General features: G+C 43.4%; 1 protein-coding gene across 1 annotated transcript in view; it reads right to left on the bottom strand.

Moving 5' to 3' along the window:
• Positions 1 to 1,181: 1,181 nt before the first annotated feature.
• CASS4 (Cas scaffold protein family member 4) overlaps positions 1,182 to 24,953 on the bottom strand; it is a 44,015-nt gene continuing 20,243 nt past the window's right edge. The window contains exons 2-6 of the mRNA XM_063120579.1: positions 20,947 to 21,372; positions 14,946 to 15,050; positions 7,641 to 7,790; positions 4,643 to 6,004; positions 1,182 to 1,805 (exon numbers count right to left, since the gene is read on the bottom strand). Coding sequence (XP_062976649.1) covers positions 1,392 to 1,805; positions 4,643 to 6,004; positions 7,641 to 7,790; positions 14,946 to 15,050; positions 20,947 to 21,372 — 2,457 coding nt within the window. The 3' untranslated portion in view covers positions 1,182 to 1,391. The remainder of the gene's footprint in view (positions 1,806 to 4,642; positions 6,005 to 7,640; positions 7,791 to 14,945; positions 15,051 to 20,946; positions 21,373 to 24,953) is intronic.

The following is a 24,953-nucleotide window of genomic DNA, read 5'->3' as shown; positions in this document are numbered from 1 at the left end:
AGCCCCAAAATATAAGGAAGCAAGTCTTGGAAGCAGGGGAGGAATTGAGGAGGAAGGGCATGAGGAGGATGAGTGGAAGATAGAAAGACTGGTCCCAAGGGTGGGGGATTGGGCAGATAGCAGCTACAGCTTGTTGCACGTTTGCAAGAAGGAGGTGATGGAGAGAGGAGTGATGGCTACAGCATCCCAGCTATGACTAGCAGTCGGAGAGGAACACCAGAGAGTGGCAAGAAGTACAGGGCCTAATCTACACCAAGCAGGATATTGCAGCAGTATGAAAGCGATATATAAAAGGAAGGAGCCACACTACTGCTTTGTAGCAGCATTGAAGTGTACTGACAACTGTTGGGGTCCATTGACACATACCATATACCGCTTGCATAGTGCTTTATCCTGCTTGTTATGGATTAGGCCCAGGTGCAAATAGCCCAATGTTTAGGGGGAATGCATAACTCTGAGCTATTAGAAGACTGATTTACTACTGGCAGGATGAGTGTAATCACTGCTTAAGTTTGTATGGACTAAAATAAACTATTGCTTTATACACACTAAGATAGCTACCTGTTTTTTACCAGATGCCATAGAGCCTTATGATACATGTGGCTTAACTAGAGTTAGCAATCACACACACCCCAACCCATGAGACATGCCCGTGCCCCAGATGCAACACATTCTTTGTACTGAACATTTATGTGGCACCATCTAAAACTTTCAGTAGGCCAGAAAATTGATGGTTGCTGCAAAGCTTTCCCATGAGTTCCTAACAGGACTGATGGTTTAGGGATCCAAAACAGAATGTAGGATTGTGTGCTCTTGCCCTGCCTTTTCATTGGTAAATCTTCACTTAATCCAAAAGCAAGGTAGATGGGTATGTCTGACCACTGCCAGTCTTTTATAAGGATATACTATCATCCATGGAATTTAGAATCCCCTACCAACAGGGAAAATTCACGTGCAAAAGGAGAAGGGAGGAGAGGAAGGAGCACATTATCCTGTCCCTTTATCCGTAAATCATGGTTAACCATGCTTAAATTTGCTTCACCCAAGGGTATCCACCAACTTTCATCCAACCAAATGCTCTAAAGTAAGTTGGCCTTAGGAGTCTGCTCACTGCTGTTGTTGAACACACCAACAACTTCTGGATAACCCCATACTATTAATAGCTTTCAAATTTTCTACCAAATACATATAACGTTTATTCTCACAACATCCCTGTGAGGTAGGGAGCTACAGTACTATTATCCGCCTTGAGCAGGTGGAAAGACAGACACACATGCTCTTTATTAAACAAAGAGTCTCTCTATCACGTCTAGAAATTAAACTCCGTTCTTGCGACCGCTGTTGAGTCCTCTCAATACGTGTCTCCTCGGAACACCAGCAGAATGATCACTTCATTCGACCATTGCTCGGAACTGCTGCAGGTACATTGATAGGCCGTCAGCTTGATCCAGGAGTCCTTTCATTGCCTTGGGACTTGGATATTGCATTGCTGCGTTTTTGGTAGCAACCGCCAAGCTCTTCAGCAAGCCACAAAAATTGCTGCTGCCACACAAGACCTCGTTTCGATTGGGTTTCTTGAGAGCTTCCTGACACAAGGCATCCACTAACCTTTGGCCAACCATAATGATCAGTTTGCTCTTGGCTATGAAGTCTTCAGGGGCCTCATTGGTTGCAAGGCTTTTGTGGAGAACGTCAATGGCCTTCTGAACAGCACCGAAATACAGTCTGCAGATACTGGGCAGCTCCATTCTCTCGGCGGAATCCTGCTTGCTTAAAAAGCTGTGTTTCATCGCAGGCAGTGATCCCTTGAGACAGAAAAACAAAAACGAGAAAGGCATTGACGTCGCTCAGTGTCAACTGTGTAACTCTTTCTAAAATGTTTCCTCTCATCGGAAGTACAAGTTGCCTACTAAGACTGGTGTACTCAGAGGCACTACAGCTAAAAAACAGGAAGATGTGTTATAACAGACTGGACTATTTGTCCATCCTGCCCAGTATGATCTGCTCTGACAGGCAGAAGATCTCCAAGGCCTCAGGCATAAGTCACCTGCTATGTAATCCTCCTATCTAGGGACACCAGAGATTGAATTTGGGAGTTTCTGCATACAAAGCATGTGTTCTACGGTCCCAAAAATGACATTGCCTATTTCTGTAGGCATATCTGCCTTTTAAACTTCCCAGGGCAACCCACAAAATTTAAAAATGCCAATAAATAAATAAATAAATAAATAAATAAAAATAAAACACATTTAAAATATAAACCAATAAAATCACTAGAAGCAGCATAAAAACAACTAATCCAGCTACATGAAACAAATCACATTAAATCGAAAGGCCCTGAGAAAATAAAAAAGGCCTTCATTTGGCACCACAGCTATCAGGGTGAGTGTCCTGGTGAGTGTCCCTAGAAAGAGCATTCCACAATCAGGATGCTACCATTGAGGAGGCCCTTTCCCCAGTCACCACCTACTGTAGCTTGGATATTGTAGAAGGTGTCTGATGAGGATGTTATTATAGAGATAGGCACACGTGGAGACATGCAGTCATGTACCCTGATTCCGTGGCCAACTCTGCCCCTACAAAAGGTACATTCTATGGTGCTCCCCAGCTGGCTTCTCCACCTCTGCTGGCTAGCTTCCAACACCCCAGGTTAGCTTCCCCGTCTCTTCCAGACTGATTCCCCCGCCCCCGAGTTTACTACTGTGGAGGAGAAACACTGCCCCCTGCACTGCCCCATTCTGTGACTTTTAATTGTTTTTCTTTCTAACATTCTCATTTTCGATATTTTGAATATTCTTCTTGTTTTAGAATCTGTTGGCTGCCTTACAAATCTTAGGCTGAGACACAGGGCAGGAAGAGGAGGATTATAGTATTGGAGTGAATGCCCTTTATTGTGCAGCTTGAGAGTGATTTTATTAATCCAAAAACCTTGTTAATCCAGGTAGAGAGCCTCAATCAGTGCAGCCCCTAGCATCTCCTGTACCTTCTTCATTTTGATTAAGCCACTCCCACCAGGAAAAAGAAAGGGGATCCCAGCAGGCAGTCTGGAAAATGGACACCCAACCACAAAGTGTGGCAACCAGAGGGGCATTATGTCCTTTGGAACAGCACTCTAGGCATTGTGTTCTGTGGTTTGGCCTCTGAGTTCACTCTTGCCTGCCTGCAGATGTCTCTTCTCTTTTTCCTTGCATCAACAACAGCTTGATAAAAAGCAAAAGGAACACAAAATGCTGTGAGGCATCACAGGGCTCCTCTCCTGCCCTGCTGAGGTTCAGAGAAAAATGGAAATTGAATCGGGAATTGAACTGCCTGCCTGCCAGTCTCTTTCAGCTTGTAATATCTTGCTGTAGACATTGCCTGAGAAGTGTGGGATAAGAAAAAACAAAAGCAAAGGTTTAACATGGTTCCATTTTTTAAATCAAATTGTGGGGTGGTGGTGGATGTGAGGAGGTGGAGAAATGAATGGAAGAGAGAATGAATGGGGTGTGTGCTTGTGTGAGTATGTATGTGGATATGGATGGGGGATTGTGTGTGAGAGAATGGCCGTTTCTACCCCTGCCATTTTCCCAAGGATCGTCCCTGGATCGTTCCTGTGCATCCAAGTACCACACAGGGGATCCCAGGAGCAGGCAGGGACGATCCTTCCATTTTCCTGGGATAACCCTTAGGTTCAGAAAGGGCCAATGAATGGATGATGAAGAGGAGATGGAGGGGAGAGAGGAGAGAGAGAGAGACGGGACAAGAGAGAACAAAGGGATGTCAGAGAGAGAGAGAGGCTCAGCAATAATACAAACGAGAAAGATCTTGGAATTGTTGTAGATCGCAAGCTGAATATGAGCCAACAGTGCGATATGGCTGCAAGAAAGGCCAATGCTATTTTGGGCTGCATTAATAGAAGTATAGCTTCCAAATCACATGAGGTACTGGTTCCTCTCCATTCTGCCCTGGTTAGGCCTCATCTAGAGTATTGCATCCAGTTCTGGGCTCCACAATTCAAGAAGGATGCAGACAAGCTGAAGCGTGTTCAAAGGAGGGCAACCAGGATGATCAGGGGTCTAGAAACAAAGCCCTATGAAGAGAGACTGAAAGAACTGGGCATGTTTAGCCTGGAGAAGAGAAGATTGAGGGGAGACATGATAGCACTCATCAAATACTTAAAAGGTTGTCACACAGAGGAGGGCCAGGATCTCTTCTCGATCCTCCCAGAGTGCAGGACACGGAATAACGGGCTCAAGTTAAAGGAAGCCAGATTCCGGCTGGACATCAAGAAAAACTTCCTGACTGTTAGAGCAGTGCGACGGTGGAATCAGTTACCTAGGGAGGTTGTGGGCTCTCCCACACTAGAGGCATTCAAGAGGCAGCTGGACAACTATCTGTCAGGGATGCTTTAGGGTGGATTCCTGCATTGAGCAGGGGGTTGGACTAGATGGCCTTGTAGGCCCCTTCCAACTCTGCTATTCTATGATTCTATGATTCTAAGTGTTTTCCCGCCCACTTTTTGCTATGGCCCTGCCCACCTCTAGCTCCACCCACCACGAGGATGTAGGCACCAAACATTCCACCCTCCCCCACAGAGAATGCAGCCTTTGACTTTGAAAAGGTTGCCCACCGCTGGTGTAAACTCATGCTCATTGACCTGTACCTCGATATGATCACAGTCTTTAGTGACGTCAGCTCTTGCCTTCTCCGAATATGGACTATTTTCTTTTGGCTTATTCAAAATATTTCTCGGATGAGAATCCTCTTCTCTTTCCTGTTCCACATGGCACGTCACCTTTTTATGCTCTATACCAACTCTCCAAACTTCGCCATCTTTCTCTTTGCAGTTCTTTCTGAAAAGCAGCTTCCCGTTAGCTATGATGATGGATGCAAATCTCTTGATGTCATCTGGAATGGTGCGTGCCACCATAACAAACCGATCTAGATCATCTGGATTACTCTGAGGTTTCTTAATAACCAGAACCTCAAGCGACCATTTGCAGTTGTTCAATGCATCTCTCGTTTCCACCAGTATCTGAAATGAGTCTGTGAGGATATTCAGCTGTTTTTTAATTCTCTCTTGAAGTTTACTATCAGAGCTCCTAGATGCATTTCCTTCAATGGTTCGAGCAAAGTCCAAGAATTCTTCCAAAGAGACCTTTATGTGGTCCACCGCTCGATGGATTTCCTCAATGTTTCCCTCTAGATGTTCTTGGTATCGCCACCTGCTGCTGACAAAGATCATTAGGCTTGCAACTGAACTGGATACACTATGCTGTAACTTAGTCAAAGTTTCTTTGGCCAACTCAAGTTCCATGGTTGTTTCTTTAGTGCGTTCTTCTAAAGATGACGATGGAGTAGATGATGATGATGCTGTAGATGAAAAGGACTCAGTAGAAGAGCTTGACAGCGTTGATATGGTGCTGGTTCTGCTATCTACACTTGAAACAGACAGTCTGTCTTGGTCCAATTTGCCATCTGTGGACAACTGTGGAGGAAAAATATATGTGCTGTCTCCAGGGTTATAACTGTCTGCATTTTCTTTCTTTTGTAGCATAGCAACAGACATTGCTTTTGGAATATCATAAAGAGTCTGTTGAAATTTCTCCTTTTCAGTCCTGGAGGACATGGTGGCTGAAGGAACATCATAGTTACCATTTTGACGCTGCACTAACACATCATGTGTGGACGGTACGTCATAAAGAGGAATCTCTGGAAAAGTTAATTTCCTTTGTATGGGCGGAACATCATATATTTCTGGACTCACTGATTTACTTTCATTGTTTAATGATGGGATTTTCTGCATGCCACAATCAAATCTAGGTGGTGGAATATCATAAAGCACCTGCTTATTTGCCGAATGTTTCTGAGAAGTTTGTTTTAATCCTGCTTTTTCAGGTGACACAGGTATATCATAGATCCATTCTGATTTCCGAAGATTTGGTAAAGTATTGAAATGACCCGAAGGCTTTCCCTGAGAACCACTGACAGGTTCTTCTCCAGCTGTTGAAGGAGTGACATACACCTGAAAAGCAGCACCAAAAATGCAAATTATTATTATTATTATTATTATTATTATTATTATTATTATTATTATTTCATTTCTGTCTCACATTTTTGGAATATTTATACTTAAAGTGACATACCATTGAGGGAAAACAAAATTACACATGAACAATTAATAAACCAATTGAAACAACATAACTCTAAAAACACAATAAAAAGCCTACATTAAAACTATAAGCAGTAATATTCAGATAACACAACTGAAAACAGCAGAGTACTAAACATTTAAAACTTATTTTATAAGATGGGTTTTTCAAAGCCTGCCCTAAATTGGAAAAAGACAAGAGTTTGGCAGATCTCCCCAGTCAGGGCATTCCACAGTTTTGGACCACCATCAAAACGGAGCTTTAGAAATTATACAAAATTTACTATACTTTGCCAACTTTTAATTCTTTTTCTGATATTTTTATTATTATTATTGGCATCATTCTAAATAAAATAAAATAAAATAAAGTTGGTTGGAGGATAGAAAGAGAGAGATTATAGACTGGAAATTAGAAAAAAAATTCAGGGATTATGCAAAGAAATGGGGGGAAGAAATAGAGAACCCCCTTTTAAAAAATCACTGGGAAATATGGCGATTATATTAAAAAGGACTTACTTTCAAGTATTTCCCCAATATCACCAGTGATACGAGCAACGCTAGGCCCCATAACACGTACACAGGGCCTAGAATGTGTGCATCAAGCCTAGATCCCAACTCTGTCCCATATACACATGGCAACAAAACAGCATCACAGAATCTAATAACATCCATCACAACATCAGGGGCTCATTCATCTATGAATCTTCTAAAGCAATAACCTATAATCTGTCAGCCCTGCCCTCTTTTGTATCTGGTCACGCTAGGCAAGACTCCTGCAGCTTGAATAGTTGTGATGAAGAGGGGATTTCAGTAGGTGCTGCCTGCATACAAATGACACCTGCTGAAATTCCCTTTTCAATACAACTGTTAAAGATACAGGGGCCCTGTCCTCCTTTCCATATGGTCACCTTGTATAAATAAAGTAAAATAGAAGGCTGTGGTTGGAAATAACAATAGTACCATATGAGTGATAACACTCAACCACAAAAGTACTAAGCAAGTTTTATAGACGAATAGTTCAAAAGATATCACAAATGTACAAAAGACAGGCATATAGATAACATTTACAAGGTGTTCATCAAACATTCATAATGAAGCCTACAATAAGTAGGCATCCATTAAACATTCATGACAAGAATCAATAATCTCATAAATATGCGTCTAATAAATAATTTCATAAAGGGTCTAATAAACAGCAGTCTGGTACAAGTCCTGTTTCGAGAATTCTTCGTCAGTAGGACGCAACTGGTTCACAAAAGGAGCCGCGGCTATACATTTAGAATGGAACCCTCCAAGGTTTATCACCATATCATTTTCACGTATTCAAGCCGTCAGATAATGCTCTCAATTTCTTATTATCCTGCTTTCAAGAACCCACACTCCGCGACAGGATTTGACTTCAACTGCTCACAGCCTTCGCCTGCCCCACTTCGGCTGACAGAACCTGCTGACAAAGCTTCATGTTTCGAAGCAAGTTATTTACTCAGGCTAGTATATGAGCATCACTTACATTGTCCAACAAACACTCTTGCCACGTGCGGCCTCGTGCCTTTTCCAGGCTCAATGGGATGTCATAAAGCTGCTGCAGCTTTTCCAGGCAACGTTCTGTGGAGGGGAACGGACTGGAGCCCTTTCTGGAAGAGGGTGGAGTGGCAAGACCCTAATTAAATGTTTAAAAAGAAATCAATCCATATGTTTTACCAGCAGCATTGGGGAAATCGTTTATACATTTCTTTTCATCTGAGCACAGCAAAGCAGAGGTTGTTTGGGTCACTGTGAGAGTCTCTCTAAAAGAAAATATGACAAAACAATTGTCACAGGGCACACACAACCAGGACGTCCAGCATTCTGTATCTCTGTGATCGCCCCATGGAAGCGTGGAATCTGGAACAGGATTTAGCCTCTTAAGTGTCAGGGACCAGGCCCAGAACCACCATGCAGCACGCTCAAGCAGCTGTGGGGAGCCTAGCGCCCCACCACGGATGCTTGCCTTATCCTTACATTATCTTGCTGGCTCCTTACTCTTACCCTGCCCAGAGGGGAGTTGCATAAAAGTGGTCCACTCCTGCTTTACAGAATTCCCTGTCCAGATCTGGATTCCAGGCAGTGGTGGCTGGTGGCTCCGATATCAGTGGGGCGGTGAATCTGGCCCAGGTTTGCACCTTAGATAGCTCCTTTAGAGTTCTGGCTGGTTCTGTCCACAACCCAAAGCAGATTTGGAGCCCCAGTGATAGCTTCTTTAGAGTAGTTCTGACTGAAACCCGGACTGGATTCCCTGGTTCTGACTGAAACCTGGACTGGAATCACCACCCCACTGTCATTGGAGCCACCAGCCTCCACTGATTCCAGATATGGGTGGAATTGTCTCTGGATTGTCTCACTCTAAGGGTTTCAGTGTTCACTCCTTCTTAGTCGCTAGTCCTCATGGCTGCAGAGATGAATGTGCAAACTTCTAGAAGTGCCTGTTAAAACCTCAGTAGGAGTCTAAGCAGGCCCTTCAGGGTGTTCAAATGGCAGAGGTCTGCATGGGTCTTTGTTATATTAAAAACTGTCAAATATTTGACTGTATAGCTAGGAAATAAAGCCAGACTGCTCACTTGAGGGAATGGTATTAAAGGCAAAATTGAAGTACTTTGGCCACATAATGAGAAGACAGGATACCCTGGAGAAGAGGCTGATGCTAGGGAAAGTGGAAGGCAAAAGGAAGAGGGGCCGACCAAGGGCAAGATGGATGGATGATATTCTGGAGGTGACAGACTTATTATTATTATTATTATTATTATTATTATTATTTATTTATTTATTTATTTATATAGCACCATCAATGTACATGGTGCTGTACAGAGTAAAACAGTAAATAGCAAGACCCTGCCGCATAGGCTTACAATCTAATAAAATCATAGTAAAACAATAAGGAGGGGAAGAGAATGCAAACAGGTACAGGGTAGGGAAAAACTAACAGTAGAAAGTAACAGTAGAAGTCTGCACAACATCAAGTTTTAAAAGCTTTAGGAAAAAGAAAAGTTTTTAGTTGAGCTTTAAAAGCTGTGGTTGAACTTGTAGTTCTCAAATGTTCTGGAAGAGTGTTCCAGGCGTAAGGGGCAGCAGACGAAAATGGACGAAGCCGAGCAAGGGAAGTAGAGGCCCTTGGGCAGGCGAGAAACATGGCATCAGAGGAGCGAAGAGCACGAGCGGGGCAATAGTGTGAGAGGAGAGAGGAGAGATAGGAAGGAGCTAGACCGTGAAAAGCTTTGAAGGTTAACAGGAGAAGTTTATATTGGATTCTGAAGTGAATTGGAAGCCAATGAAGAGATTTCAGAAGCGGAGAAACATGGTCGGAGCGGCGAGCTAAGAAGATGATCTTTGCGGCAGAGTGGTGAACAGAAACCAACGGACTGATGTGAGAAGAAGGAAGGCCAGAGAGAAGAAGGTTGCAGTAGTCCAACCGTGAAATAACCAGTGCATGAACAAGCGTCTTGGCAGACAAAAATGATCGAATCCTGGCAATATTATACAGGAAAAATCGACAAGATTTAGCTACTGCCTCAATATGAGGAATAAAGGAGAGCGAGGAGTCGAAGATAAAGCCAAGGCTACGAGCTTCCTTGACCGGAGTAAGCGTAACATCATTGACAGTAAGAGAGAATGAGAGATGAGGAGAAGGTTTAGGAGGAAAAACAAGCAATTCAGTCTTTGCCATGTTAAGCTTCAAGCGACGATGAAGCAGCCAAGCTGAGATATCTGAAAGACATGCCGAGATACGATCGTGAACATCAGGAGAAAGTTCCGGAGATGACAGATATAGTTGTGTATCATCGGCGTACAGATGATATTGGAGGCCATGAGATTGAATAAGCTTGCCCAAGGGCAACATGTATAAGGAAAACAACAACGGGCCAAGCACCGAGCCTTGCAGAACCCCTACTGAAAGGGGAAAGGAGGAAGACGAGCTGCCATTAGTCAACACGCTGAAAGAGCGACCCGCTAGATAGGAGGCAAACCAGTTATAGACAGAGCCACAAAATCCAAGGTCATGAAGGGAATCTAAGAGAAGATCATGATCAACCGTGTCAAAGGCTGCAGTTAGATCAAGGAGAATAAGAACGGAATAATGGCCTTTAGACTTGGCAATAAGGAGATCATTGGTGATCTTAGTAAGGGCTGTTTCGGTGGAATGCAGAGGACGGAATCCAGATTGAAATGGATCCAAAGCAGAGTTACTAGAAAGAAAGTCAAGACAACGAGAGTAGACCGCACGCTCCAGGATCTTTGAAACAAACGGCAACAAAGAGACAGGTCGGTAGTTAGACAGAGATAGCCTATCAAGAGTAGGTTTCTTGAGAATGGGAGAGACTGTAGCATGTTTAAAAGCAGAAGGAAATGAACCAGAGGACAGAGAAAGATTAATAATATGTAGCAAGGAAGGGAGGATAGCAGGAATAAGATTAATAAAGACGCGAGAAGGAATCGGATCACGAGAACAAGTGGAAGGCTTCGAAGAGCGCAGTATTGTAGACAGTTCATCCGCAGAGACCGAAGGAAACGCAGAGAAATTTGCAGGAGGAGCTGACAGATGAGGAACAGGAACTGGAAGAGGAGCAGAGCTGGCCAGATCAGAGCAGATAGTTTGGATTTTAGCATTGAAAAAAGAGGCAAAGTTATTAGCAGACAGAGAGGCGGGGAGAGATGGCGGATTAGGCTTCAGAAGAGAATTGAAGGACACAAAGAGCCGCTGAGGATGCCTAGCATTTGACTGGATCAGCGTTGAGTAGTACTGCTGTTTGGCCAGTGAGATGGCAGAAGAGAAAGAGGAGAGTACAAATTTGTAATGGACAAAGTCTGCCCGGTCCCTGGTCTTACGCCAAAGGCGTTCAGCTGCCCGGGAACAAGAGCGAAGGTAGCGGAGGGAAGAGGTGAGCCACGGTTGGGGTTGAGAAGGGCGAACTATCCGAGTTGTAGATGGAGCAAGATTATCAAGAGTTGAAGATAAGGAGGAATTAAAGAAGGAGACAGCTGAGTCCAAGGAGACAGCCGAACAGACAGAAGGAAGGGAGGAGGCTAGAGACTGGGGAAAAGCCTCATAATTGATAGATTGCAAGTCACGACAAGAGCGAGAAGCGGGACGTGAAGGAGGAGGATTATGAGTAATATTGAAAGAAACTAGGTGATGATCTGACAGCGGAAAGTGAGCAGTAGAAAAGTCCAACACAGAGCAATTCCGAGTGAGAACAAGATCCAGACAGTGTCCAAGGGAATGTGTGGGTGCATCAGACCAAAGCTTAAGATCATAAGAGGAAGATAATGAGCGAAATCGTAGAGCTGCAGCATCTTGAGGGTCATCCACATGAATATTGAAATCACCCAGGATAAGAGTAGGACAGTTGTCAGAGAGGAAAAAGGACAGCCACGAATCAAAATCAGAGATAAATTTTGAGGACGAGCCTGGGGGGCGGTACAGAACTGCAACCCGCAGTCGCAGTGGAGCGAAGAGCCTCACCACATGTACCTCAAAGGAGGAGAAGCAATGTGAAGGAGGAATGGACCTTGGGGGAGCTAGGGGTGGCAACGGCCAACAGAAAGCTCTGGCGTGGGCTGGTCCATGAAGTCACGAAGAGTCGGAAATGACTGAACGAATAAACAACAAATAGCTAAGACCAAGGAACACCTGTTCTAATGATGCACTGAAGGAAGATGGGCACTAGATGGCAGACTGGCTTAATAAACACATTTCTGGGGATCTCTGAATTCAAATATGGATTTAGTCAATGCAGTGGTACAGCAAGATGTGCTCAACCTTTAAAAAACAAATAAAACTTCAGAAAAGAACATAAGAAAAGACAGCCTAAATCAGACCAAAGGCCTATCTAGTCTAGGGTGTCCATATGAAAAGGAGGACAGGGCTCCTGTATCTTTAACAGTTGTATTGAAAAGGAAATTTCAGCAGTTGTCATTTGTATATATGGGGAACCTGGTGAAATTTCCTCTTCATCACAACAGTTAAAGCTGCAGGTATCCTGCCCTCTTTTAAATCTGGTCACTCTAGTATAGCTCCTGCAGCTTTAACTGTGGTGACGAAGAGGGAATTTCACCAGGTTCTCCATATATACAAACGACACCTGCTGAAATTCCCTTTTCTATGCAAGTGTTAAAGATACAGGAGCCCTGTCCTCCTTTTCATATGGTCACCCTAATCTAGTCCTGCATTCTGTTGCCATAGGGGCCAAGCAGCTGCCCACAAGTAGGACGTGAGTGATGTCAGGATTAAGCCCAGGGCTCCTGCTCTTTCTGGTGATTCTGATTCAGAGCCAGAGCTAGAACAGCGAGGTGAGAGAGTGGAAGAGAAAACTCCCCAGATGCCTCTAGGAGTTGGGGAAGAAACTTCCCAGGGCCTTGACACACAGGTGGCCCAGGCTGAGACACCTGTAGCTCCATCCGACAAGTGTTTTATTGCACGCTCGTTACTGAGCACCCATGGATTCCTCAGAGGTAGCTCACGTGACGTGGTCTGCCTCTTGCACACTTTCTGCCCCTTCTGGTCTTCCTTGCGTGGCAAGAAAAACCAGAAAAAGTCCGGTTGCTGCTCTCTCCTGCTGTGTGTGGTAGAAGCTTTCAAGGTGTGATGTAGCTCACCGCCTCCCCACCCCCTGTCCCCATGGGAAATCAAGTCCCCCTCAGAGGAGGAAGAGGGGCATGAGGGCACAGTCAGCAGTCTAAGAGGGCAGAGTTAGGGAGTGGCTTTAGACGCTCTGCCAGAATAGCCACCCACCAGAGCCAATTCAGAAGGGAGCCCACCCTAAGGAAGAGGATTTCAGTTTTTTTCTCTAGCTGCCTGTTGTAAATTAGGTAGCTACTTCTCTACCTCGCTAAAGTCTTCCCGAAGTGAGAGCTCAGGATTATTTATTTAAGCCCTGGGACAGTCTTCTGAATTTCACTGAAGCTGTATTGTGGAAACGCTTCAGTGAAAACATAATAAAGACATATTACCTTGAAGACTGGGTCTCTGTTTTGTTGATTGCGTAGAAGGAAGGCTGCCTCTCTGATAAGTGTAAAAGTAATGTTCCCTAGCAACTGGTATACATAGCCGTACTGCCTCTGATCCTGGAGGTAGCACATAGCCATCAGGACTGGTAGCCATTGATAGTCTTATCCTCCATGAATTTGTCTGATCGCCCTGGGATCGTCTCTGTGCATCTACATGGCACACAGGGCATCCCGGGAGCAGGGAGGGATGATCCCTCCATTTCCCCGGGATATCACCCTACCCTTTAATCCTGCTTTTTCCACAGTCTCAGGATGATCCTGAGACCTCAGAATATGTGGGTGAGCATTGCAGTTTGTCCCAGCTCCTCGTGAGTAACAGCGAGGAGCCGGGAGCAGGGCACGGGGCACAGAGCTCCTCAGGAGCTCTGTGCTCATCAGGGGTGGGGTGGGGTGAGCGGGGAAATTAATTTTATTTAAAGAAACACTGACCTTTTGCGCACGAGCGCTCGTGCGCTCCATTACTTTAAAAAAATGGTGAGCGCAATGTCACGTGCTATGTGTAAACCAGAGCGGCGATCTCGCGATTATAAAATCGCGAGATCGTCGCCCTTTTACCCTCTCATCTAGCGATGGCCTGAGATTCATTTAATTTTTCCTCTCTAATCAAATATTCCATTCAACTATTTTCAGCTAATGGAAAAAAACATATAGAGCTTTTCTACATGAGGCTTTTATTGTGCACTTGTTATTCTCTACTTAAGGTTGGTACGGGCTTTTTAGATAAAGTCGTGACCTTCCAATTTCACTTCTGGTTGTAAACAGCACTTTCCATGAGTCCTTTTAGGTCAGGGAAAATAGGGCATTATTTCTTATAGTGAAAAGAAAACACTGTTTCTACCTGTGCATTTGCACTGTTGTGCCATCCCAAGTGTCTACTATTATTATTATTATTATTATTATTATTATTATTATTATTATTTATTACATTTCTATACTACATTACATTTCTATACTGCCCCATAGCTGAAGCTCTCTGGTTGGTTTACAGAAGTTTAAAACAGTGAACATTAAAAAGAAATATACAACATTTAAAACCAATAAAGCATAGAATACATATCCATTTTGGAGTATGGATATTGAGAGTATGTAGCAGGAAAACAGGAAAGGAAACTCTCCTCTTGTAGTTAATCTGCCGCATCTACCAAAAGCAGATGTAGCGGATTAACAGCCTCGTATAGAAAAGTCCATAAAGCATATAAAGTTAACAAGGTGTGCTTCTTAAGTTTTATTTACTGACTATAAGTCAAACTTGCTAAATTTGATTCCATTCAATTTATGACATTAGGAAAATGTCCAATTGTGAGGGTTTAAAAACAAAGGGGGGGTGGGTGGAAGAAAATCCACATTGCAGTCTAGGATGCTGAAACCATAGTGTAATGGATACACACTGTAATTTGCTTTCACACCGGAACAGAGGAGCGACTGTAAAACAAATTCGAATTTGCATTTTTCATGTTTCATAGGAATTTATAGTAAGCTTTTTGCACATTGTATTTGGTTCTCACCATTTTCCTTTTGAGACACAGATAAATGTCTTTACAGTTGATCTACTGCAAGGGTGGGCAGAAGGTATATCTCCAGATGTTTTGGACTTCAATGGCCAGAAGTCCCTGCCAGCATGGCTAATGGTCAGGAATGCAGAGAGTTGAAATCCAAAACATCTGGACATCTACTTTCTATCCACCTGTGATCTACAGAGAATGGCTGGTAATAATTCTCAGCTCACTGCCTGTTGATATCTGCTGGACATATCCAGCAATGTAGAGAGACTCACCTGAGTGAAAAGGGATACGCGATGCTGTGGTGATGGGACATCATATATATCACATCTGCTCCCCAGTGCTGATGCCCACGTTGCTCTGGGAAGAGTGAAGAGGTGCTAGGGAGAAGAGACGAGAGAGAGAAAAAGATGAAATCGAAATGGACTTAAAGGTTCTGTGAACATTTTATGAGTTCAGCGGCCATTGTTATTTTAGTTAACCTTTTTATCCTGCCAGGATGATTAGCAAAAATGAAAATAACTCTTCTGTGGAACCAAGTTGTTTCTTCAAACTTTGATTTCCTCTTGATGCTAGTTCCCCAAATGACTGACGGATCAAAGACAGTCTGTCGCATATGAGAAATGTTTGTGGTTACTGTATAGATGGGTACTTTAAGGCGTCAAAGAATAAAATAGACTAAAATCCGATACCCTAACTACTACACTACATTGGTTCTGAATACTGGATGTCAGTGGCAGACATCACACGGTCCTATGAGAGAAAGAAAGAGATACAGACCTTTTTTTTCATATGACCAAGTTATAAGCATGCCTCTGTTTTCATGTGAAATACACAGGAAGGAGGGGTAGCTAGGTGTTCTACTTTATTTAAAGGGCTGTCCAGGCCCAAATCTGGTTTAAAGAAAAAGAACCATCAGAAGTGTGAGGAGGGCCTTGAAGCTGCCCATCAACAGTTGGCATCTGGAGTGCAGACTAAGCAAGACGCACGGGTCACCTACTCTTCCTCATTATGGTGAGATGTATTGCATTCCTATTTGAATTATAGTTAATACTTCTAAATTTACGTTTATATCAATATACATTTGTAAATGCTATGAATTTTGGTATCCTCTTTTTTGGTGATGTGTATGTGGCCGCTCTAAAGAGGCCGCTGATACTTTTGGGTAGCTAGCCGCAGGAAGGCTTGCCTTGCAAATTCTGAGAAAGGAATATCTACTAATTCTGAATTCCACTCGTGCCATTTCCCACCCCCCACCCCCGAAAAATGGTTAAACGGACCATTGCAACACCAGCACGTCACCTCCAGAAGTTTCCACTCAGGGGAAGAAGTTCAAATCAGGTGTTATACAACAAGACAAAGATCAGAAAAGTTGAGAAAGGAAAGGGTTCCCCTTATCACAATACTGGCTGCACACATGTAGTGTCCCCTGGGCAGGGCATTCCTAAAAGACCAACAGACTTTGAAGAGTTGCTGAAGACGTCCTAGGAAAGTAGTAACAGACTGTCATGGGGTGGGTGAGCTCCACCGCTTGGGTTCCTGCAACCAGACTCAGAGACAGAAACGTTGTGGGAGATGGTGGGGTTGGAAGGGAGGTGGTAGTGGCGTCAGAATCATACATCATGGTGAGCCAGTGAAAAATTAAATACAACTAACTGACCATGTTTTAATCAAATTTACAAATGAATGGCCAGCATCCACCAAGTAGGAGAAAGTCCATATTGCACAGAGCAATGGGGCAGAATGCAACCTGAATATTTTCCTCCAGTACAAAACATATCCAACCAACTGTAAGACTGTGGATTAAAATACTGAATAAAATAGTATTGATTTTAAATGTATCTATATCTATAGTGTTTTTATTTTTTTTTCCCCTTTATAGTTCACTGCTTGGAATCTTTTTAGTTATAGAGCAATTTATAATTTTTGTAAATAAATAAATATATAAAACCTCTGTAGACTTTCTGGACTTGAATAATTCTCCACTTCTGACACCAAATACAATGTTTTTGGGTCCAAAACAGGCTAGACAAATCTCTTGTACAACAACCTACAGGCCTCCGGAACTGCCCTGGTCATGTGACTTTCCTGCAAGTCCTCAAGTGACCAACTCCTTAATACTAAGAGTGTCAGTAAAGTATAAACTCTATAAGTACAATTTTCAGGCAGTCTTAAATCTACCGTTCTTAGGCAAGGGCGATCAACTATGTTGTGGCAGTAGAGCTCCAAGGATTTCTGGATGAAACTCAGAGCATCAGATGAGGGTTTTATAGCACGTTTATTACTGGCCATTCATGAATGTTCACGGGTCCTTTTGACAATGACGTCCGCCTACCACACGTCTCCCGCTCCATCTGCTCTTTATTCCATCAAAAATAAGACCCGGGAAATCGAATATATATATTTTATAATGAGACCTGCTGCTGTTTCCTGCTGCGTGCAGGAGAAGCAGCGTAATAAAAACAGCCACTGAATGGGCCACGTAGTTATTGCTTACTTTTTCTTTCTTCCCCATGTGAAGAAAAAGCAAGCTGTGTGTCCCTATTGTGGGACAGCAGGAGGGAAAGCAAAGGTAGGGAAAAGTGATTCCTCCCCCCGCCCCCAATTCATGAGGCTCTGAATGTGTTGATCCATATTAGTCTGATCTCAGGCCTGGTTTTGGTAGATGAGCTATGCCAGGTGATAAAGAGAGGCAGTGTAGCCCTGTACATTTTCTCAGCTGTTTTAAAATATATTGATCATGTTATTCCTCTTGGTGACCAGGCTAAGTGGGAAGCCAGATGCAGAGAACTGAATGGACATAGCTGTCTCTTTTTACCCATCCCACTCAACGTGGACGGGTCGCAGCATTTAGCGTCACCTGGATGCACCATTTTGTTGTGTGTGAATTGTCTCCTGTTCAGAAAAAAAATGCCATTAAAATCTAGTTTTCCATGAAAACAAGCTTCGTATTGGGGCATATAACATCCAATATAAACTTCTCCTGTTAACCTTCAAAGCTTTTCACTGTCTAGCTCCTTCCTATCTCTCCTCTCTCATCTCACACTATTGCCCCGCTCGTGCTCTTCGCTCCTCTGATGCCATGTTTCTCGCCTGCCCAAGGGCCTCTACTTCCCTTGCTCGGCTTCGTCCATTTTCTTCTGCTGCCCCTTACGCCTGGAATGCTCTTCCAGAACATTTGAGAACTACAAGTTCAATCGCAGCTTTTAAAGCTCAACTAAAAACTTTTCTTTTTCCTAAAGCTTTTAAAACTTGATGTTGTGCGGACTTTATACTGTTAGTTTTACCCTACCCAGTGCCTGCTTACCCTACCCTGTGCCTGTTTGCATTTTCTTCCCCTCCTTATTGTTTTACTATGATTTTATTAGATTGTAAGCCTATGCGGCAGGGTCTTGCTATTTACTGTTTTACTCTGTACAGCACCATGTACATTGATGGTGCTATATAAATAGATAATAATAAATAATAAATAATGCTCAGGCTTTCCTCAGCCAGATTCTGTATCAGACTGTCCAACAGGCTGGCATCAGCTTTGGCCGGCTGCTCAAAGAACAGATGATCACACGCATCAGCTGTTCCCATATGATTTGAGTCTACCCTGTTTCTATTCCTGCATTCAGCTGGGCCGTTCATCCTCCACGTTTTTTGAGTGTGTGTGTGTTGTGATGGATTGCTATGGCACAGTTGTTCTTTGTAGCAACAGCTGTGATGCTGTGTAACACGTAACCCCAGAAAACTTTAAATTCACAGGATTAACATCTGAAAGATTGTTTGGTAGTACCTATTTCAAAGAACCTGTAAGAGATCTGATAAAACAGTTGCAATTACTCTTCTTTACCAGCCTTATCAGAACATGAAGATCAAACAAAGTTCCAACTAATTCAGGATTCTGTCTCCTCCAAAAGTGGCCAAAGTTGAGATAATGATAATGACCCCCACTCCCATTGGTTATCTCCAGCACCTGATACTGCCTCTGGAGTTGGAGGTTCAACTTTAGCTATGAGGGCCAGTAGCTATTGAGAGATTTATCCTCCATGAATTTGTCTGAGAATTTCTTTAAATGAGTGTTCTATAGCACACTCGTTACTGGCTACTCACAGATGTTTGTGGGTCCTTTTAACGACACTGTCAGCCTCCTGTACGTCTCCCGCTCCTTTTCTCAGTTTTAGCATCACAAAATAAACCTCAGAAAACCCGACTCTTCTGAGGTTGCGCTATAAAATGCCCACTAGAGGGTGCTGTACCACTGAAACGTACAGGCCATGTGGTTGCTGCTCTCTTCTCCATGTAATTGTGCTCATTTCAAACGCGGAAGAGAACCAAGAACAGCAACTGTAAGGAAACGTGATTCCTGCCTTCCGCCCCCGCCCCTCCCGGTCTGAAAGCCCTTCAAGTCTTTGAAAGTCTTCAAGCACCTATTTGTACATTTTGTGAGAATGGATTCCATAAATGAATTAAACTTTGACCTGGTTTGTAAATAACAGTAATGTCCAGCAGCAAATCATGATTTAATTAGCCCATTAATTGAGGGGATGCACACCATATGCAAGCCATTTCCTGTTTCCATTAACAATATTTGAATGCCACATTCAAGGGTTGTTCCTGTGACGTCCAAGCAGGGGGGCTGGAGCTGTTTGGCCTGTTCTTGGGTTAACTTGGGGTTGTTTAACCCATGAAGAACCCCAAGTCCCTTTGTTTGGACGTCACAGAAACAATCGAATGCAGCATTCGAGGGTTGTTAATGGAAGCATGCAGCAGCTCTTACACAGCTCATGCACCCTGAGCGTCCTTACAATTTGTGTGTTAATTAACCCACAATTTGTCACCCACAATTTGTCAATTTGCTGCCATTACATTCGAACATGGTCATTGTGTGTAGAACTTTATTTTGACAACCCTAAACTTACCACCTATCAGTTTCATTGAATGACTCACAAAATACTAGCATTAACAGAGAGAAAAAGGCTTATTTGTATTCCTATCAAATTCTTGTATTATAGGAGAAAAATCTCTCCAAACCATTTGGGATTTTATCTTTATCCACTCTTCATCTCTATTCACTCTCTTCAAACTGTTCAGGATTTTATAAACTTCTGTCAGGGTCTCTTCCCTTTTTCTACACTACAAAGCTTCAAATTATTTAGACTTTCCCCAGAGGCAATACATTTCTTGAAAATCTCTCTTAGTGAGAGAACATTTTAACACAAACATGCTGAGATATACAAACTCGGCAATGGCTTCCTTCGCTGCTTCATCGTGGTCGCTAGGGGCAACGTAACAGCCATGGAGCCACATGGCTTGCATTTCAAATTGGAGTGAAGAACGGACAAGGGGCTTGTCTATACGGCTTCTTTACCCTGACGTAAATGCATAGATTCACGTTTTAGGACACATGATGCAGCTGTCCATTTGCCGCAGCGCCGGGTTTTTAACGCGATAATGCGCATATTTGCATTTGCTATTTACCGCGACTTTTAGATCAATGTCCAAGCTCGCACTGCATTAGAGTTATGTGTTCTTGGGGGAGTTAATCGCATTTTGACATGTGGGTGTAACTTTGAGGGCAAGACAAAGTGATTGATGGGCCAATTTCCCACCTTCCCACCTATCGCAGCCTCTGGCAGCCTCGTTCCTTTCCGGCGTTTCATGTCCAGAGATGGAGCTTTTAAAATTAAAACAAAGAGGGGGGAATGGGCAGCGAGAGAGAGGAGACGTGTTCAGCCCCCTCTCGCATCCTCTGCTGCCTCGTTCCTTTAAGCCCTCGGTTTTCCTCTTCTATGAATCTGCGGCGCTCCACAGATAAAATTTATAGCTTCACTTGTCTATACTCCAGAGCATCGTATGTGCGATAATGCGATAATGCACATGTGCGCATTAATAACTATACTACAAAAAAAAATTATCGCTGTTGCTGCTGCAGAGTGACGCTCTTTACCTAGATTCGAATCAATGAAAATTTGGGTTTATATTCAATGAGGAGCAATCCCGTTGTCGTATAGACGGGGGCAAGGGCAAAATGAGAAGTGGCTATGGTAGAAACTTTTGACTCAGAAGCCCCTGTGAGGCTTTTGAGAGGCCTGTAAAAAGGCCCCTTCCTTCCGTGTTTGTGAGGAAAGAGACGCTTATGTCTGCGAATGTGTGGTGTGTGTGGGTGTGTGTGTGTGAAGGAGAGAGGGGTGTATGCAGGAAGTTATAAAAACATCCACAGTGTTTCCATTAGCGCCCATTTGTTTTTCAGGGTTCCTTTGCCTTTTGAGGATTTGCTTACGCCTGTACCTGATTTGATGATCTTTGGGTCTTCTCGCTGAGCAGTTTCGCAGCCAAAGCTGGCACTTGATACACTTCTTGCGTCGGCGGTAAAGAAGCAGAGGAAGAAGATGAAGCAGGTGTAGTCCAGCCATCCATTTTTTCATAGACGGGTAACGAAGCAGGAGACCCGTGCGCTGAAGGAACCTGGTAGATGATCCGTGGACTGGTCGGCAGTCCTTGGGAGTCATGCTGGGTGGAGGGTGTCTGTAAAGGGGTAAGAAGTTGGAGGCGATTCGCAGGTGCCAGGCCTTGCTTTCCATGGAGGGAACAGTTCCACCAACCTTCACTCCCAAGGAGATTTTGCTCAAGAACTGTCAGGATGTCTCCCCGACGGAAGGCGAGCTCATCCGGACACTCAGCTTTGTTGTCGTACAATGCTTTGGCCAGGGTATTCTGCAGAAGAAGACACTAAATGTGAGGTGATGTCCAAGCTGTGCTTGTTCTGTAATTACTAAATTCAGATTTAAGTCTCAGGTACGATTTAATGTAAGACAGGGTTCAGTCTCAGAACCTGTGATCTCAGCTTTAGAACCTATTTGGAGCCCAATACTTACTTTGTTCCAAATTAATCACCATGTTCACATAATTGATGTTTCTGAGATGCTAATTATATGATTAGACCTCAATGTAGTAAATCCATGCCGTGGATGTACCACTAGGTTGCAGGAGAACAACAACAACTAGATGCCAGGGCTAAAAGTTCTTCTCAAACTTTTTATCTGACATACTAGTTTTCTGCATGCAAGGCATTTTTATTTTTGTACAGAGGAACATTCAGTTATTTGGAGTTATTAGGAGGAGGGCTTTCTCCGCTGTGGCACCCCGGTTGTGGAATGAGCTCCCCAGAGAGGTCTGCCTGGCGCCTACACCGTACTCCTTTCGTCGCCAGCTGAAGACCTTTTTATTCACTCAGTATTTTAACACTTAATGTTAACTTAAATTTAAATTTTACTGTTCTAACTCTGTATTTTAATCTTATATCAATTTTGCTGCGTGGTTTTATCCTGGATGTGCTTTTTATACTGTATTTTGTATTTGTGCTTTTAACATGTTGGTTGTTTTATTATGGTTTTAATTTCTGTGAACCGCCCAGAGAGCTTTGGCTATTGGGCGGTATAAAAATGTAATAAATAAATAAATAAAAATTTGAGCTGGAAAATGCACACGCCAGAGAGGGACACCATGTATATGTTTTTATACGCTAATGCTAGTATCAAGTGCTTGGTTTTAAAGGAGAACACCATAGGTATGTAGGACATGATGGAAACCTTATGGTATGGAGAATACCAGAAGGATATCGTTATCTGTGGATACAAATTCCATAGGAGAGACAAGAGCGCTGTCATTCTGTATGTCAAAGAGGCATGAAGTCAAACAAACTAAACATCTCAAGGGTGCAGACACCTCCATAGAATCCCTGTGGGTGGTCATACCAGTAATTTAGTATAGGGTACATACTATTATGCCCACGCGCACATGCACCTGACCAAAATGCTTAAGATGATATTAAGATGGGGAAGAAATCACAGAGGCATTTGAAGGGAAAAGTGTTGTAGTAATGGATGACCTCAATTACCCTCACACACAATGGGTAAATGTGGGTTCTGGTCATGACAAAGAGATAAAATTTCTAGGTACCCTAAAATATAAATGATTGTTCCCTAGAACAGTTGGTCATAGAATCAGTGAGAAGGGAGATGAACCTAGACTTTATCCTAAGTAGCATCCAGGACCTGATGTGAGATGTGTTGAAACAGAGACCACAGTGCTATCAAATAATATTTCTAACTGGCAAATAGAGGGAGAAAACGTGGAGGCAGTGACAGACTTTGTATTTCTGGGTGCAAAGATTACTGCAGATGCTGACTGCAGCCAGGAAATCAGAAGACATTTACTTCTTGGGAGGAGAGCAATGACAAATCTTGATAAAATAGTTAAGAGCAGAGACACCACCCTGACAACAAAGGTCCGCATATTTAAAGCAATGGTATTCCCCTATGGCTGCGAGAGCTGGACCATAAGGAAAGCTGAGCGAAGGAAGATAGATGCTTTTGAACTGTGGTGTTGGAGGAAAATTCTGAGAGTGCCTTGGACTGCAAGAAGATCAAACCAGTCCATACTCCAGGAAATAAAGCCAGACTGCTCACTTGAGGGAATGGTATTAAAGGCAAAACTGAAGTACTTTGGCCACATAATGAGAAGACAGGATACCCTGGAGAAGAGGCTGATGCTAGGGAAAGTGGAAGGCAAAAGGAAGAGGGGCCGACCAAGGGCAAGATGGATGGATGATATTCTAGAGGGGACAGACTTGACCTTGGGGGAGCTGGGGGTGGCAATGGCCGACAGAAAGCTCTGGCGTGGGCTGGTCCATGAAGTCACAAAGAGTCGGAAGTGACTGAACGAATAAACAACAACAAAGCGGACCATTGCCAAGGATGTCCAACACACTCACAGTTGACCTCAAAAGAGGAAACTTCTAAAAAAAAATAAAAAAATGAGGGAACTGGCAAAAAGTAAGTTCTATAGGAAACCCAGAGAGGCAAATCTCTCAAGAATGCTTGGGGACTATTCAAAACCTCGAAAATAGTTCAACTAGAATGTATACCACAGAGCAGGAAAAGCACCACTAAGTACAAGAGGAAGAGGTTAACAAGTAGAGCCAAGGAAACTGTTAGAGGGCAAGAAGCCTTCTTTCAAAAAATTGCCAAAATGAGATAAAAAATGAAACCAAATTTGCACACACACCACCAATACAAACATATTAAGAGTACAACCCTATAGCCAGCATTTAGCTGGCTCGGGACCATAAGAGGCAATGGGCCTGTTCAGACAACACACTAAGCCATGGTTAGGCTGTTAACCCTCTTGTATCAAATGGTTAGTGAACATATTTAAACTGTGGTTATGTAGCCACCATGGTTTGTTAATGGTTCACATGACACACTAAGCCATCGTTCACACGACATGCTAAGCCATCATGTTTTAGCTCAAAATCCTTAACCACCATGGCTTGGCGTGTTGTCTGAACAGGGTCAGTGTTAATGCCATTCCATTGGTAGAGAGGGAAGACTGCTGGCAGGACAGCTCTTACACCACTTGAGGCCCCACAGTACAGCCAGGGAAAACTTTATGGGCAAAGATGTCCCATCAATGGTGGCGCTGAAATGAAGCATTCCAGGGGGAAGCCAAAAACCCAAAGGATCCTACACTCCCCCGTTCCCACTAACATGCCTCCAGAAAGAGTTAGCATAGTGTTGCTCAGGTCCCTTTTTGGGTTCATGTGTTGGATACAGAGTAGGGTGACCATATGAAAAGGAGGACAGGGCTCCTGTATCTTTAACAGTTGCATAGGAAAGGGAATTTCAGCAGGTGTCGTTTGTATATATGGGGAACCTGGTGAAATTCCCTCTTCATCACCACAGTTAAAGCTGCAGGAGCTATACTAGAGTCACCAGATTTAAAAGAGGGCAGGGCACCTGCAGCTTTAACTGCTGTGATGAAGAGGAAATTTCACCAGGTTCTCCATATATACAAATGGCACCTGTTGAAATTCCCTTTTCTATGCAACTGTTAAAGATACAGGAGCCCTGTCCTCCTTTTCATATGGTCACCCTAATACAGAGAGTTTATAAAGAAGCCATGGGATGGAACAGGAGTGAAACTTTGGTTCATAAGTAGGCCTGTCTTTCCTCGAGGGCAGAAAGTTTTTGCTTCCTGGAGTCTGAGGGGCCGACAGACATGCTGACAAAGCTGTGATCAAGTTGTGGAACAATAGACCAGTCTGAGAAGAAGATACAGTGTTTATTACTCCTTACAGCTAACAGCAACATGAGGCTGGAATGTTCCCGGATACCCTGATAAGGTAACCTAAGGTAACATCAGCTGCCTAAAACTATGAACAAAAATGTTTAACAAGTTAAAAAGGTAATCACTGTTTTCTTGTTTATATTTTAAAATATATTTTCAATAGGCCT

The sequence above is a fragment of the Elgaria multicarinata genome, chromosome 1 (assembly GCF_023053635.1).
Source record: "Elgaria multicarinata webbii isolate HBS135686 ecotype San Diego chromosome 1, rElgMul1.1.pri, whole genome shotgun sequence".
In the NCBI taxonomy this organism is placed as follows: Eukaryota; Metazoa; Chordata; class Lepidosauria; order Squamata; family Anguidae; genus Elgaria; species Elgaria multicarinata.
Note: the sequence above shows the minus strand (reverse complement) of the source record. Positions and strands in the feature narration are given on the sequence as shown.